Genomic DNA, 16,943 nt, shown 5'->3' on the forward strand with positions numbered 1-16,943 from the left:
GCACGGTGCTTTTGTCATCCTGAAGTTCTCAGGCTGTTCTTATTGTCCTAGCCCAGTGACAAATCTTTTCCCCACCAGTTGACAAAGATTTAATAAACCCAAAACACCAGTATTTTATTGATGAGGCTGATCCAAATGAAGTACCCCTTAAAGCAGCTGATCTTATCCTCATCCTTGTCCATGCCCCATCCTCACTGTCTTCCTGAAGCATCTGCAGGAGGCATAGCTGCCACTGTCGTGGCTTCTGCCAAAAATGGCACAGGGGCAGCTTGATAAGACTAGTGGTTGGCTTTGTTAAACTGCAGCTCTACAGCAGAGGCATGTCAAATGTGTTTACACAAGCCACTGAGTATTCACAATGATCTGTAGTGTACTATTTCAGCCATCCAGATAACAACTTAAAAATGAGGTTAGGTGGCCTGAAAAGACATGGAATTGGAAGGAAGAGAATGGTGGGATTTTCAGAGTTTGGTCCTGTGCCCGGAATGCTGTTGCACTCTACCAAGTCTCACAGTTCACAGCAATAGCCTAATGGAGTACCCAAGTGCAAGGTTGAGTGTTAACCCTGAAAGATTTCCTCAGCTGTAGGAGCTGTGGGAGCAGTGCTTCACGGGGCAGTAAAAGTTAGCCATGGATACAGAGGTGGTTACTGTGTGCCATCTGACACACAGCAGCCCTTCCACAGTCTTTCAGGCTAATGCAGATCCTCTAAACTGACACATTGTCAGTAATAATTCCTTCATTGACTGTTGGATTATGCTTGAAGAATAGAAAAGACTGGTATGTAAACAGCGAAGTGCATTTTAGGAAATGTAAAGAAGTCTCTAATATAACTTCCAACATAATGAGAAGGAAGGTACTATCCAGAAGGCACTTGACTGAATAAAATGTGGGATGAGATCTTCCACAGTTACTCCTCTTTAAGTTGTTCAGAAAGGCCTTAAAGGAACACAGAGGATAATTGTCTTAGACTTTATGTTGTTTCTTTACAGTGCCACATTTTCAAAATCTGATACTAAGATTTAGTAAATAAATTTCTGCACAATCGCATGTCTATATTTGTGAGCCCACTTCCCCATAATTGTATGTGCAAATCTGGTATTCATATATGCAAATAGATTATTTTGCAAAAAAGAATGTTTATTAGACTAGCTCTAATTTCAGCTCAACACTCCTGTCCTGTGCTAACACTGGAGGGGAAAAAAAACTGTTTTCCTTTCCCTCCAAAAATTACTTTAAAATACAGACAAAGCACATTTAGACAGCTAATTGGTTGTTACTGCATGTGCATAACAGATTTGTACTCTGCCGTAGTTTCACACGCTAAGGCATGCATTTTTGTGCACAGACATGGGACCTTAAAGTTTGAAAATCTATTCCATAGACATTAATGCAGCTGCGAACTAGTTTTTCCTTTAAAGTTGGAATAAATAGCAGTATATACAAATTCTAGCTTAAAATATATTAAAAAGAAAACAGTTTCTTAGTGGCTTCAGCATTCTAAGTCTGACACATTGCTTTTTCCATTCCTTGCTGTAGCATGTTTTCACAACAGTCCCCACCACATTTTGGGCAGCAAGCAAGCACCAGCATGTACAACAATAACATGAACATCAGTGTATCCATGGCAACCAACACAAGTGGTATGAACAACATGAACCAGATGACAGGGCAGATCAGCATGACCTCAGCGACCTCTGTGCCTACATCAGGGTTGTCCTCCATGGGTCCTGAGCAGGTGAGAATTTAAGGATGTGAGATGACAGCTAGAGGATTTGCTTTGATTTTCGGTAGTTTTTCAGCTCCACTGTGTTTGGCTGTAACTGCTGTAAGCCATTATGTTTCTTTTACTAGTTTTCTTGAGAAATTACGATGTTAAAAGGGCTTTGGTTTTAGCTCTGCACTCGAATAACCAAGGTGACCAATGAGGTAGAGAGCACTTTTTGCATCTAAATTTCCTGTTTTGACCTAGCACCACTGTAGCCAACATATGTAGTTGCTCCCAAACTTCTGTGAAAGTGCCTGCTGATCTAGCTCCTGTTCTTGGTAGGTAAGTTTCCATAGCACAGTTGCAGTTGCTTGTTTTTCCAGCAGTGGAGGCGAGCACTGAATGGCAGGCAGCTGTTTCCTAGAGAAAAAAGTGAAAGATGCTGTCATGGGCAGGGTGTGGAAGATGCTTCAACTGCCACAGTGTAGTACCAGACAATAAATAGGCAATCAGCTTCAAGAACTAACTGTCTGGCAACTTCACAAATACAAAATCCACATTTTTGGTAATGTGGTGCGTATAAAATAGGTTGCTGACTCAATAGGTTGCTGTTCTTTTCTGCCAAGAGAATGTTTACAGACTCAGTGTTATTTGAGACTGCTACTCAGGGTATCTGAAATAAGAAAAATTAACATTTCTGTTTGTTGATCTGCAATTAAGCTCACACAGTACATTAATAAGTATTTGACAAACAAATCCTCTTAATTAACAGGTTCATGTGTTTGTTTCAAAGCTGAACTCCAATTTGTTCAAAACACAATCTTGAAATTATGGAATTTTCTTAGAAATATTGGCAGGAAAGTACCTCTTGTGTCTTTGGGCAGCATCTCCTGCTATGGCAGACAATATCATAAACCTTTTTTCTGATACCATAATGTTCCAGTTTAAAGCTGATTATATTAATGGGTTGTTAATGTATGTCCTTTTTCCAGCCTAAATTTGATAACAGAGTATTTCCTTTTCCAATATTGTCCTTTACCTTAAATAGCTCTTTTCTTGTATTTTAGAAAGATTCTATCAACATAATTGGGGTTTTTTTGGTTGATTGGAGATAGTTGGATTATTTTGGTTTGGGTTTCTTGGGATTTTTCTTGCAAGACAAAAAAGCCACAGTTTTTCAGCCTATTAGGCTTTAAATTTCCTTTCCTTTTCTGCACCTGTTCTGGTTTGAATCAGTCTTTCCTAAACACCAGAGCCATGTGCATAACACTAGTTGTTCCCCGTTTCTCTTGGAATACTCTGACAGATATAGCTGCAGATCACATTTGTCTTTTACAGCTGTTACATACTGGTGAAAGTCATTTTGATACTCCCAAATCTGTCACCTTCTCTGATATTCCCAGTTGCTAAGCCCAGTTGTAGCAGACTTTTTTTATTATTATTAGTTCCCAAGTGCATACAGTTGCACAAATTTAATGTAGTAAAACAATAGTAAAATGAAAAAAAGAAAAGAGTGGAGATTTAAAGGTGGTGACCCCTTCTGATTTCTCAGGATACCTATGCGGCATAATTTTTCCTGAGAACCTGAATTGAGAAACTGCATTGTAAAAAGAGATCTGGTTTTATTTTGAAAATTTCCATGCAGGCTACTGTTTCCACGGGCACAGCTGTCGCACTGCTTTTCCTTCCTGTTACACTACAAGATCTTGTTTCAAGATAACATTTATCTAACTTCCAGTAAGCTGAATAGGCTGAGGGGTTTTTATCCATCTCAACATTTGTTTTCAGCCCATCAGTCCCTTTTGTGGATCTACTTTAAACTCCATTGTTGTAACCGCCTTCTAGAAGTACGAACAGAGTAACCAGAGACAGCTTGTAATCCAGTCCATGAGTTACCTTGATTCTGTTGGTGACAATGTCACACTGAAGCCCTTATGATATCCCCAAATTCTCCTCAGCACATCCTACATAGATGAAACCTCTGTTCTTTGTTCCCAAATGTATTGCCTCCCTTTTGTCTCCATGAAATTGCATTTCTTAGATGGAGTTCATTTAAGCAAAGTGCCATGGCTCATACTGTAACAGTAACCTGTTTTCCTTCTGATTTACCACCCCAGCCCTGTGTCATCTGCAGGGAAATGTTTTATGCTTCATCTAGGTCAGAGGTGGCCAACTGACAGCTGAGGGGCCACTTCTGGGCCATGAGACAGTACTTTTTAGTCCTCAGGAATGTTTGCTATGCTGCTTTACATTTCCTTTCCTGAGAGACATGAATAGCTAAAAATCTATATTTGAATACTAATATTGACACTTTTGTTTTTTTTGTTTTCAGTGCATAGGGTTTTTTTACTATTTGACATCTTTATTTAGCAATTTACCTAGACTGTGCTGGACTTTTTCTTGTCACTGGTGGTTTTCAAAATGACTGTGTTTTCTGTAATTCTACTGACTGTTGCCATTTCATTCACTCATTGGGGTTTTCTTATGCTGTCACCTACACTTCTGTTTATTTATTCAATGTCATTTTTTGTTCCATAATACATAATTTGAACTTCACATTGTCTGTTTCTAACCACAGTGAGTAACAGTGATCACACTGCAAATGTATTCTTGCTTTTGAAAAAACTCAACACTGTTATTAGATAGTTGTGGAAGATGTATTACCTAATAGTAAAAAGCTGTGCCTGAACTTATTTACCTGGTAAGAAGCAGGTATATTACCTTTGGTACTAAACAGGTTTGGTTGACTCTGTCTCCTCTCTCATTGTGGCACTATGCTGTATCATACAGATGTATCCAGAGCTCAGAAATACTAAATTAGATGTTTATCTGCTCATACTTGTGTATCTCCACCTTCTCTTGTTTACTATCTGGGCTCCCAGCATCACCAAATAAAAAGATTACATTCAAAATGGGCTTGTTATTTATGATACTTAGAGGCTTTTTATGTATTTGAGGAATGAGACCTTGTCTCATTATCATCTTCTCTCTTATAGTTACATTAAAGCTCTTCAGGCTACTCTTAACTAGCATTTCTTCTAGGAGACTGCTACCAGGAATGCTGAAATGCTAGCTGCCAGTTCTGCAGGTTCCTTCTGTCCAAAACAGGACAGAATGCCAGCTTCCCCAGGCATCAAGAAAGTAAACCTTCTGGTGTTCCACCATTTGCACATCTTACTTTGTCCTTGACTGCATGACAGTACTCTCCAGGCCAAAATTATAATGGCATCTAAGAAGAGTTATCTTGAAACAGTATTTTGATTTTGTTTAGCATACTGGATGAAAGGAGCTCATCCAGGAGGAATGGTAGGAAACTTTTCTTGTTAGACACCTTGTATATAATTCTGCTTTATTAGCAGGAGGCTGTATTAATACACTTTCTTGCTAAGGAATTGTAAACATCTTCAGTCTTGTTTTAGTCAGATTTCACATCTGATAACACCACTTGACTTGTCTTCAGGAAATTATAAAACCCCTTCCATTTCTCTGTCCTTCCCCATACTTTTCTGATTTTTATTGCAGTCAGAAAAGTTAATGTGTGAATTTGGGGTGTTTTAAAGTCTTCTGAAGCAAATGTATTCATATAACAAAATAGTACTATATTTCAGGATTCTTGCATCATCACTAGCAAAGAGATTCCGTTAACAGGAACTTCACTGATGCCTTTGCTACTTTTGTAGTATGCAGCCTGGAACCACCGTCCTTTTCTATGCCTGTCCTAAGTGCCACGAGGCAAATCATGCAGCCATCTTTTTGTTCCAAAACTGCTGTTGATTCAATATACAATTAATTTATTTCTGCTTTTGATTTTTACCTCCCTTTGTCTACTGAAAAATCAGAAAAGGCATTTGTACTTGTGCATTCCGTTGAACGTTGATCAATATCAGAAAACACTTTCCAAACGTGGATTTTGTTGCTTAGTCAAATGCATGTAGATAAACCTGCAAAACTGCCTGCTTTCTTTCTGAATGAATGAAAGAATGAATGAATGAAATAACGTGGTTCTCTTCCATCCTGATTTAAATTTTCACATTCAGGTTTAAAAATCTGCTCACTCATACTAAGGAGGAGGAAGGAAGGATCACTAGGAGGCTTGCAGCACTTAAACAATCAGTTTCTTCAGAGTTGAAATTCCTATGGCAAAAATATTTTAAATTTTTAACCTTACCCATTGAATTGTAGTCTTGTCTCTGGCAGCATTTGAAACTCCTTTAGGTGGTTGCATGTGATTGCATCTAGCTTTGCACCGTTTTTCAAAATGAAAAGCGAGAGAAACAACAGTCGAGGACCTGAAATGAGAAGACTTTGGTGTGGTAAATTCAAGACAGTCTTCCTCAATGAGAGAAGATTGAGACAGGACTTCATCAATGTTTATAAGTATCTGAAGGGAGGGTGTCAAGAGGATGGAGCCAGGGTCATCTTGGCAGTGCCAAGTAATAGGACAAGAGACAACGGGCCTCAGGAAGTTACACCTGAATATGAGGAAGAACTTTTTACTATGCAGGTGATCATGCATTGGAAGGGATTGGCCCAGAGATGTTGTGGAGTCTCCCTCACTGGAGACATTCAAGAACCATCTGGACACAAGCCTGTGCCATGTGCTCTTGGATGACCCTGCTTGAGCAGGGAGGTTGGAGCAGATAACCCACTGTGGTCCCTTCCAGCTTTACTCATTCTGTGATTTCTTGATTTCCCCCCATGCTGCAGCAGGTTGCTGTAGCTGAAGTGAGGTAGAGCACAGGCAGAATCTCCTCTCCTTGGCAACACAAGTCTCCTAAAGGGCAGGTGACAGAGAAAACGTCTTTTTCCTTCCAGCAAAATCTGGAGGGTCATATCTTCACTGTTATCACATCCATCTACTCTGAGGGAAGTAGCAGCGAACCAAATCAGCAAAGACTGTGGAAGATGTTTCTCTCCCTGTAAAACTTCTAAGGAAAGCTGTTTTTTTCTAATATTTCAGAACCTTGCTGAAGGGCTCTGTTATGTATTTTATACCAGTTCCTACATGGTGAGATGAATCCTTTGACTAAGAAAGCAAAGCTGTAAATTTGGCAAACCACTCTTTTCCACATAACTAAGCATGACAGACGCTTTGGCTGTGCAGAAATGCACAGCTTCTATTCTTTCCCGTGACTGTGTTCAGAAAATTTGTGGAGACCATCCCTTTAGGAAAGCATGCCATTGCACGTTTTCCGTTTTAATGCTTTCTCCCATTGCTTACAAACAGAAAAGTGCCATTAAAACTAAGTCAATAGTTTGTATAATTTAGCCTACATGTTATCTCATCAGGCTTTGAAAAAATTGTGTGGTGGCTTGCAAGCAGCAAAGCCTTGTGTTATTGAGGTTAGGAAAGTAGTTACATGTTTCTGCTTTCAGAATTTTCATAGCAGGGATGTCCTCTTCAGATAACACTGACCTAATTTATGGAGCCTGCTTTGTAAAACATGCACAAGGGTCATAGTATCAGGAATGAAATCTTTGTTGTTGACTGTGAAGCAGAATAATATGAGTCAAATACATACTGTGCAAGGAGGATGCTTAGCTGTACAGTCACTTCCCTGACTTCAGCATCATCTCAGAAGTAGGTGTTGGTATATGCAAGTAGTGTAGTGGTTTATAATGCTTCTTTTTAACTCCCAGCCCTCCTCCCACTGTATTTTTTAATTCATTCTCCTTAATATCTTGTTACCAATAGGTTAATGATCCTGCTATGAGGGGAGGCAATCTTTTTCCTAACCAGCTGCCTGGAATGGATATGATAAAGCAGGACGGAGATGCAGCACGGGTAAGAAATGGCCCACAGAGGCAACAGAACGATGAATATGCTGTGGGCTGGAATGGATACGGTATCTCTTTCCTTGCAGGGTTACAAGTGCCCGGGGAAATATTAATTAACGTGAGGGAGCCGCTTGCATCACAGGCACAGGGAGGGAGGGAGTCGTGGCCGCGGTGAAGCGGTGCGGGGCAGGCGCCATCTAGCTGCAGCTGTCGGCTCTGCCCCGCTCCTCCGAGGCCTTCCCGGTCAGGGGCCTGGTAGGGTTTTCTGCTTTTAGAGAAAAGAAATTGGAATAATAGGGGAAATTAGGAAGATATGTCTGAAAAGTTATCGGCATGAATGAAAGTGAAGAATGTGAAAGTATTAAGGTGGAAGTAGCCATACATGTGTTTTATTGTATCCCTGTCTTTTTTGTGTGCGCACGTATTTAAAACGTCCCTTTCCACACCTTCATGGTTCATGTAAACATACAGGTGTCTGTCTTCAGGAGTGGGGGATCTCTGCATAAAGAGTCTCATTTGCAACTATTTTTTGGTCACTTTGATGATTAATAAAATGATGCAGAGTGTTCTGCTCTAGTAGAAGCTGTCATATACCAAGGTGTTTCTAGAGAATCATGGAATGGTTTGGGTTGGAAGGGACCTTAAAGATAGTCAGTTCCAACTTCCTGCCGTAGCCAGGGACACCTTCCATTAGACCAGGTTGCTAAGAGCCCCCATCCAACACTGAACACTCCCAGGGATGGGGCATCCATAACTTCTCTGGGCAACCTGTTCCGGTGTCTCACCGCCCTCACAGTAAAGAATTTCTTCCTAATATCTAATCGAAACTTACTCTCAGTTTAAAGGCATTTGCCCTTGTCCAGTCACTGTGTACCCTTGTAAAAAGTCCCTCTCCAGGTCTCTTGTAGGCCCCTTCAGGTACTGTGAGGCTGATAGAAGGTTTCCTACTTAGTGCATCCCCTAACAAGTTAAATTTCATGTGCTAAAAGAAGCCCAATTGTCAGAGAAGAAAATACACAGGTACCACTGCGGAAAGAAAGGGAATAAGGCTGTTGAGGCAGAAGCAGACTAAAGGAGGAAGTAGATTTTAAATAATGGTTGAAGGCAGAAGGAAAATAGAGTGGATGTGACAGAAAGGGTGTAAGAGAGGATGGAGAGAATTCACAGTGCTGGTGGAAAGAAATAAGTGGCATTACTTTAGGCAGGGAATCTCTGGGGTGTAAAGTTAAAACAATGGAGGCAGTGCTGTGACAATAAGATGGACAGTAGCCATGCATGACAGCAGTTTTGTTTCACCTGAAGAAAAGGAACTTCTTAAAACCTTGAATTATTTTGTAAAGGTACATTGGACTGCACTCCGTGATTTTACTTTTTTTCTACTAATGTACCTCTGACTGTCAATGAAAATGTAGATGATTTATATACACTATAAATACCTTCTACTAAAACTTTGAACTGTAATAGAGGTTAAATAGCTACTTTTTTCATGTGACTGAGCTATAAAATACTCCTATGTAACTTTGTTTTAATAAAGTTCAAGCTCTGTAATTAGAAAACTGAGAAGAGAATCAATGTGCAATTTTTGCAGTGCACAATTTTTTCCAAGTTGCTGGCACAGTGGAAGTGTTTATTTAGCATCTTTCTAGAGATACTGAATGCTAAATGTCCTCCTCAAAAATAAGGACATCTTTGTATTTTCACTTATGTTTCCCACTTTATCTTCAAAAACCACTGACAGGGTCCCTGAGATGGCTCTCAACATCTTAGAAAGAGGAGTTAAAGTTTAGTTTGTCCATATTAGTCAGGGCATGAGGGATGTGAGTGCAGTGTCTTTGTGCTGTGATGAAGAAAGGAGGAGCCAGGATCAAGACTCACTCTGCTGCCCATAGCTGGTTGCCCTAAGTAGCTCCAGCTGCACCAGCTGGGCTGGGAATAGTGGATGTACAAAACATAGGACCTTGCTTTCCTGAATTGCGGGATAGTTCATGACGCTGACTTTGTCAATAAAGATACATTTCTAGGCCTTGTGTGAATGCAGAGGAAAATGTGGTGAAGTCAAAAGCATGGCGTAGGCAGCTTCCAGAAGGCAGCCTAGCAGCATGCACATGGACAGGTGAGAAAGCTGCCTACCACCAGCACTGTCCCTGAGCAAATGGGGCCTTCCTCATGCATGGCCGGAGGCTGCAAGCGAAGAGCCTCTTCACTGCCAGTGTCACAGGCTACAAGTGAGAAGCAACCCCAGGGGAGGAGGAAAATGGGTTTTGGCTGGATTGACTCTCTGACCTGACTGGCCACAGCATCCCATGGGAGCAGGCGTTTGCAAGGGAAGACAGAGAGGCACAGATTACAGACTCTAGAAGGGACAGTCTTAAAACAACTGTGAAAACCACATCCTCAGGGGTTTTTTTAAATAAGAATGTACAAGATTATCAACTCGGCTGAAACCAGTTTGTACTGTACTTCTGTAAAGACCTTGCAAGGGTATTAAGTATAAGGTAAAGTACATCTCTAGGGATCAGTAGCTGAAGCTTTTTTACTTTTTTATTCCCTTTTTCTTTATTATGCATCTTGGAAGGAAAAGTGAACTAAGGCCGTTGTTTACTTTGAGGGTGATGCAGCAGTAACACATAGAGATTTTGCACATATTCCAAGAACAAGACTTCTCTTAAACCCTATTGCCATGCCTTTAGTTGGAGTTTAAAAGACGGACATGATCCTGAGTTGTTACAATATCCATGATAATTAGAATGAATTAAGGACCTAAGAATGCAGTGAAATTAAACCTCTACTGGTATCACTGGAATTAAGTAGCAGGTCAGTTGTATCTGTGTACACAAAGGATAGTTTAGCTTTATAAGTTCCAATTAAATTTCAGGTTTAAAGTATTACACCAAGTATGGTTGACAGTGGGTGTTGCACTCCAGCATCCCAAATCTCATTGACCTATCCATCTTCACCACCTGAGCAGGAAGAATTAATTTGGTTTTTTCCCCCATTTCTCTTTTTCCTTTTCTTTTTTTTTTTTTCTTTTTCAGAAATATTGCTGACCCTAAGGGTGGTTTGGTTGCTCCTTTCTTCAGCTGACTGGGCTTATGGCCCCAAATCCTTACCAGTTTGAAGAGCTGCGTCTGTTTGTCGTGTCCCAGCTGAGCTGCCAGCACCGGCGGCGGCTGCCTGCTGCCGACAGGACTCAGCCCTGCCTTCCCGAGGGGAGCCGGGTGGTCGTTGCCGAAGAGCAGCCTCTTCTTTGACAGTCTGAAGCTAGCGTACAGACAGTTGCTCAGTCTGTTCACTGCATTCACCTTAGTGCAACTTAGATCTCTCCTGCAAAAGTAAATGTTGACAGGCAATTTTCATAAACCATGTCAGATTGAATGTATTTAAATGTATGTATTTAAGGAAAAACGACCATGCTCTTGTTCTGTTTCTGTTTAGTTCTAGACCTTGGGGGTTTTTTTGCTTTGTTTTCCCTGGCTTACTCAGTCTGGTGCAAAGGATTCAGTTCTGTCTGAAAACTGGTGTTTTAGACTAAGGCCTGCATTTTGGGGCGGAGAGGAGGCATGGAAGAGGGCGTAGAAGCAACGTTTGGTACATACAGAGACCTTCAACGAGTGTGTTCCACTGACAAGTCAAAGATCAACTGATGCAGAAAACTATACAGACCAATTTTGAATGGGGTTAAAGTTGTAAAACAGATGAAAATTACCCTGTGAGAGGGCTGTTTATAAGGGGCGTTTTGGTTGGGTTTTGTGGTAGTGTTTATAATGCAAGTCATGAATTCAAACATACAAGTGGGTTACATTTTCATTTAATTAAATTCCTAACAATCAGCAAATCCTGATATTTTTTTTTTTAACCTGACTCTCCTGACCTCTGACATCTTCCTCTTCTTTCTAATAGAATAAAAGAACAGGTTACTCCGTTATTTCCCTAGGTGTGTTTCCAGCAATTTGGACAACCAGTTACTGGATGTTGAACAGCAAAGTTCAATGGTAATGCATGTACTGATTATGGTAGTGGCAGAATTGGTGCATAATATCTAAGATACCTGCTTTAAAGCATGATAATTTCTGGTTCCCATCCCCTTAGCTGGGAAAATAACAATTCCTGTAATACCTATAGCAGATATCACTACAGACTTCACCACTATTGTGTGTTTCTGATTATTTTAAAGCAGTGTGAACTACGAGGACGTTTTGTAAGGTACATAAAATCCAGTTTATATGTAAACAAGCAATAATTTAAGTTGAAAACTTAAGTGTTTTACTTGTATAATTTTTGTGAGATATACATGTTGTGAAGTTGATTCCAAATGAGGTACTTCAGTATTAAATTAGATATCTTCTTAGCCGTGTGTGTCTCCTGGAAAAGTGTTTTGTAAAGAATCACAATGCCTTGATTAGACCTAATTTGTAGGCTTGAGACTTCTTATTTTCTAAACCTTGTGATTCTGCTCATAATATCATTTAACTAACCTATATTATATGCAGCCACTGTAGGAACCAATTCTTGATTTTTGTACGTTTATATCCTTTCGTAACAAATCTTAGAAAAACTGTTACTAAACAGGCCACCGTTAAGGCATGTTGGTTTTTTTCCTTGCCCACTGTGGTTGGAATAATCTTTTCTTATACTGACATCAGTTTCTGAGGACTTGAAATATTAAGAAATTGATGGATTTGACCTCTGTTTTCTTTCTGCTGACTCCTAATTGTCATGGTTTAGGAATGGTACTTCCCAATTTAGTGCTCCCACTGAGACTCTCCAAACCATGCTCGTAGCTCGATGGGAGGCACAGAAGGTAAAGATCATGGGTTGAGATAAGAACAATTTACTGGAAACAGCAATGAGATAAGAAACAGTAACAGCAACAATACTAATGACAGAGGGTACAAGAAAGAGGCGAACTTATCACATGGACAATAGACAATACCGACTGCTCCCTCCACCACACTACGCTGACCAGAAGAGAGCCCTTCTCTTCTCCCTTCCTCCACCCTGCCAATGACAAGAGGTGGTATAGGGTCCTCCTAGCCATGCCCTCCCCTGGCTACTGCAAAAATTAACCCTGCCCTGGCCGGAACCAGGACACTGATCCACAAACTTTCTAACCTGAACATAAATTTTTTGATGTAATGTAAAATGCAATGTGTTTTATATCTCATCAGCCTTGCCTTTTGGGAGTGAAAGGTTTGTTCTGTTGCTGTTTAATTTGTTCTGGTATTCAGGTGGGAGTTCAAATAAAATAGCAGCTATTTTATGTTGAAGAAAATATGATAAAGGCTGTTTCTGTGTTTGTCCCTAAGGAGGGCAGTGTCACCATTCTGGAGAAACATTTTTTCAGCTGCCACTGTTCTGTTACCAAACCAAACAGAATATTTAGTCAGCTGAACCATCCTCTGACCTGCTGATGGGAAACCAAAGTAACCATCAGCCCTAAACTCCACAGCCTCATTACTATAACATTGGTGTTAAACTTGCATTATATATCTGACAAAAAATATTTATATAAGAAGTATATAAATTTGAAGAAATTAACTTCATCCACCACTAAGTGTAAATGGGTTTTAAAATAATTTTTTTTCTATTCCATTCTTTTTCAGTTCTTAACTGTAACCTCTGCAGATAGATTATTCTTTTTCACAGTGGACAAAATAGTTTAAATTTGTCCTGTTTCACAACAGACCTGCAAATGCTTATCTGTAGTGATTATGATACTTCATCATCCATTGCCATTTTGAAAGAAAGGAGATTGTACCTATCACTTTGGCTCTGTTTGGGTTCATTGTGACTTTTGTCGTCTTCTAAGTAATGAAAGAGAAAAGTGAGTGAAGAAATCTTCTGATCATATTGATCACTATAGAAACAAAAAAGCCAAATCAATTCCCTTCATTATCAGTATTTTTCATCCTGTATACAGTAAATTTGTTGGAGAAAGTACTTGGATTTTGTTTGACAGAACAATTTATCAGTGTTCTACTTACATTACTAAATGTGAAAGGCGCATAATGTGAAAAATAAGCATATATACATGGTCATGCGACCTGTTTAAGTGTTCATGTAATGTGGTAAGTTTAAAAAGTGAAGTGAGCTGTTTTGCTACAAGGAATTAATTTGTACTCGATCCTTAAAATATTGTCCCACACCGGTATCCCTTTGGGCCTGTATTAATTAAAAGCAATGTTTTTGCAGTTTATACAATACATTTTTTAATCTTTGTTTAAAAGCGAAATTCATATGGGCTTAACAGATTAAATGGGTGGCACAGCTCCACTTGCAGAACCCAAAGATACACAATCAGTTTTGAAATGCAACTTAAGCCATTAATTGTTGGTGTGAATTTAAAAGTTTTCTAGTATTTGTATGGTAGTATGCTGCCTAAGAGCAAAAGCATTCTCTGCACAAAAGAAAATTTACTGTAGTGGCTTTGATTTTAATTAGAATTTTCTCCCTGGTGTTTCTTTGTAGACTAAAACAAAATCTTTTAAGTTTCTTACTACAGGTAAAAGCTATGTGCAAGAACCTCAAAATGCTAAAATCTAGCATAATGCCTTAGATCTGTTTTTAAGTCTTGTATATTCCTACATAGCTGTCTGATGTATTATATTTGTATAGTGAATTGTGTACAATTTTGGAATAAGTGCATCATCACTTAATCTTTATGTTGTTCAATAGAGATGATGGACACATTACTTCAAACATTTACTGTCATTTAATTTTTTTCCCTTTATGTCATTTGTGGGTTTTATTTGTACAGTTCATCATGAAGTTGCATCTGAGATGTGTGTATATGAAAAGATTATACAAGGGTAAAATTAAGCAATATATAAACTATGGTTCTTCAGGAGAAAGCTTACAGTGTTTCAGGTTGTGATTTATTTTCAAAACGGAGTTGACTCTGAACATCACTTTGTTCACCTGCATTGATGTTTGTATTTCTAGTGTTAGCAGTTTATGCAAAGGTAGATATATTCAGAGAAATTTTAAATACATTTATGCAAGTTAATATTGCTTTGCTGATGCTATTTGCTTATTTGATGTTAAATAATGCTATTGTAAATAAAGAATTCTGTTGTTATTGCATCATTTAATAAATTTTAATGCCTTCGGGTTTTACATGGCTTTAGAGATTTCAACGTGTTTCTGTTGTGTCTTTATTTGTTCATAGAAGGGTGTAAGATGTAGCACTAAAGCACTGAAGGGTGTAGACAGATTAGTAGGTTCTAAAAAGGCAGCAGGCTTTGTTAAAGGCTTTTTTATAGTCCAGCTAGTTGTTACTTGCAAATCCTTTCATCTTTATAGTGCTATATTAACTGAAAATGTTAATCTCGTGGTTTAATGTGAGAACAGTTCATTATGAGTACTTTTTTATATCAGTCAGGATGAAATGGGCATCTTTCACGACAGTGTCAGCAGAGGCAGACTTCAAATGATGGGAAGTGGGGCTGAGTAGAGTTATACGATCTTGTTCTTGCTATGCCAAATGGTGAATTTAAGACAGTTGAAAATGTTTGATTGGTCAGTTAAAAAAAAAAAAAAATTAAGGAACTACAAGGATTGGTTATCAGAATGACCTTATGCTGTCTCTGGGAAATGAATGAGGCAGAAAAGCTATTTACATTAAAAATCTTAGAAGCTAAAGTTATTCTAAAGACCTTCAAATATTGGTAACCTTTCACCATTCCTACCAAAACAAGGCTTATCCTGCAGTTCTCTTGGCTTCAGCAAAATTATGGTAGTCTTTGGATATAAGGAAAATAATGCCACATTAAAGAAAGCAAAGAAGGAGGATGTTTCTTCCCAGTGTGAGGTCAGAAGCAAGTAGAGAAAACGTCTGTCTAGTAAGAGGGAAAATGTTTCCAATCAGAACCTTACCTTTAGACATTATTATAATTTATTAATATTAAAAAAAAAGATACAACAGTTTTAGCCAAGACTCCTGGCATCAAAATGTGACAAGCTAATGATGAGCTCTGATGTAACTGACTTTATGAGAGAGAAGTACTGCCTTTTACTTTCTGGATCAGGCTTTGTTGACAGAGACCAGTGCATGTGAGATAAGGACCTGACATCATGGCAAAAGAGACAAAAAGTGATGCTGCCTTTTGAAGGTCCTTTTCATGGTAAACTGCAGACTAGACTTTTCACAGAGATGCCTGGAGATTTTGCATTATTCCCCAGCTTGTTTCTCACTGCTTATGGTTCTCCATGTGTCACTCCCAGTATAAAAGAAGGGCTGTGTGTCATGCTGTGCTTGGGCTCAGGCCATGTCAAAGGAATGGAGCAGCCTGTGGTATCTGCCCTCAGCCTTGGTTCTTGGACTATGAAGTGCAGAGATGCCAAGTACTTGACAGCCTCTTGACCAAACTCACGCCCCATCCCCTGAAACAGTAATCACAGTGAAACCTTCATGATAAATTAGTTCTTGTACTGAAGAAAGCAGAACCAAAGGGCAGCCCTGAGTGCTTCTGTTGGCCTTGGGCATGTAATGGGTATATATGACTTGCATCATCTTATCTTTTTGAAATCCCTGCTGGAACTTCAGCTGAGGGTTTAGGCTCCAGCAGTGTGTGGGGGCTGCTGAATCCCAGCTTTTAATACAGGTCAGTCCAGAGTCCCACTAAGAGTTCCTACCCTTTAACTGGCTAAAAGAGGGAAGAACAATTACAAATTGATGAAGTCCTTAAAAGAGGTAGGTCAGGAAAGGTCCAAGTTGGAATTACAGTATGAATAAACCTCCAGACCCTTCACCATCCTCATGACCCTCCTTTGGACACTCTCTAATAGCTTAATGCCTTTTTTATACTGTGGTGCCCAAAATGCACACAGTATTCAAGGTGAGGCTGCACCAGTGCAGAGTAGAGCAGAACAACCACCTCCTTTGACCAGCTGATGATGCTGTGTTTAATGCACACTGGGACACAGTTGGCCCTTCTGGCTGCCAGGGCACTGCTGACTCACATTCACCTTGCCATCGACCAGGACCAGGGCCCCCAGGTCGCCTTCTGCAGCACTGCTTTTCAGTTTCTCATTCCCTGGTCTATACACACAACCAGGGTTGTTCCATCCCAGGTGCAGAATCCAGCACTTGCCCTTGTTAAACTTTACACACTTGGTGATTGCCCATCTCTCTAACTTGTTGAGGTCTCTCTGCAGGGCCTCTCTGCCCTCAAGGGAGTCAAAGGCTCCTCCTAATTTAGTGTCATCGGGAAATTTACTTATATTCCTTCTAGTCCTGCATCCAGGTCATTACTGAAGATGTTGAAGAGCACTGAGCCAAGGATGGAGCCCTGTGGAACCCCACTAGTGACCAAACACCAACCTGAAGTTAACCCATTCAATGTAACTCTATGTGCCTGACCTGTGAGCCAGTTGCTCACCCATCACATAACACAGTTTTCAGCTGTATGCCAGACATTTTGTTCAGAAGGCTACTGTGAGAAACAGTATCAAAAGC

At 39.7% G+C, this 16,943-nt stretch overlaps 1 protein-coding gene across 8 annotated transcripts in view; it reads left to right on the plus strand.

The window, feature by feature from the left end:
* Positions 1 to 14,622, plus strand: part of NCOA2 (nuclear receptor coactivator 2) — a 185,949-nt gene extending 171,327 nt beyond the window's left edge. For all 8 annotated transcript variants that reach the window (XM_064651190.1, XM_064651235.1, XM_064651207.1 and 5 more), the window contains 3 exons: positions 1,540 to 1,738; positions 7,404 to 7,493; positions 10,522 to 14,622. In XM_064651190.1, the coding sequence (XP_064507260.1) occupies positions 1,540 to 1,738; positions 7,404 to 7,493; positions 10,522 to 10,533 (301 nt within the window). In that variant the 3' untranslated portion in view covers positions 10,534 to 14,622. The remainder of the gene's footprint in view (positions 1 to 1,539; positions 1,739 to 7,403; positions 7,494 to 10,521) is intronic.
* The last annotated feature ends 2,321 nt before the right edge of the window (positions 14,623 to 16,943 follow it).

This window comes from Pseudopipra pipra, chromosome 1 (assembly GCF_036250125.1).
Source record: "Pseudopipra pipra isolate bDixPip1 chromosome 1, bDixPip1.hap1, whole genome shotgun sequence".
In the NCBI taxonomy this organism is placed as follows: Eukaryota; Metazoa; Chordata; class Aves; order Passeriformes; family Pipridae; genus Pseudopipra; species Pseudopipra pipra.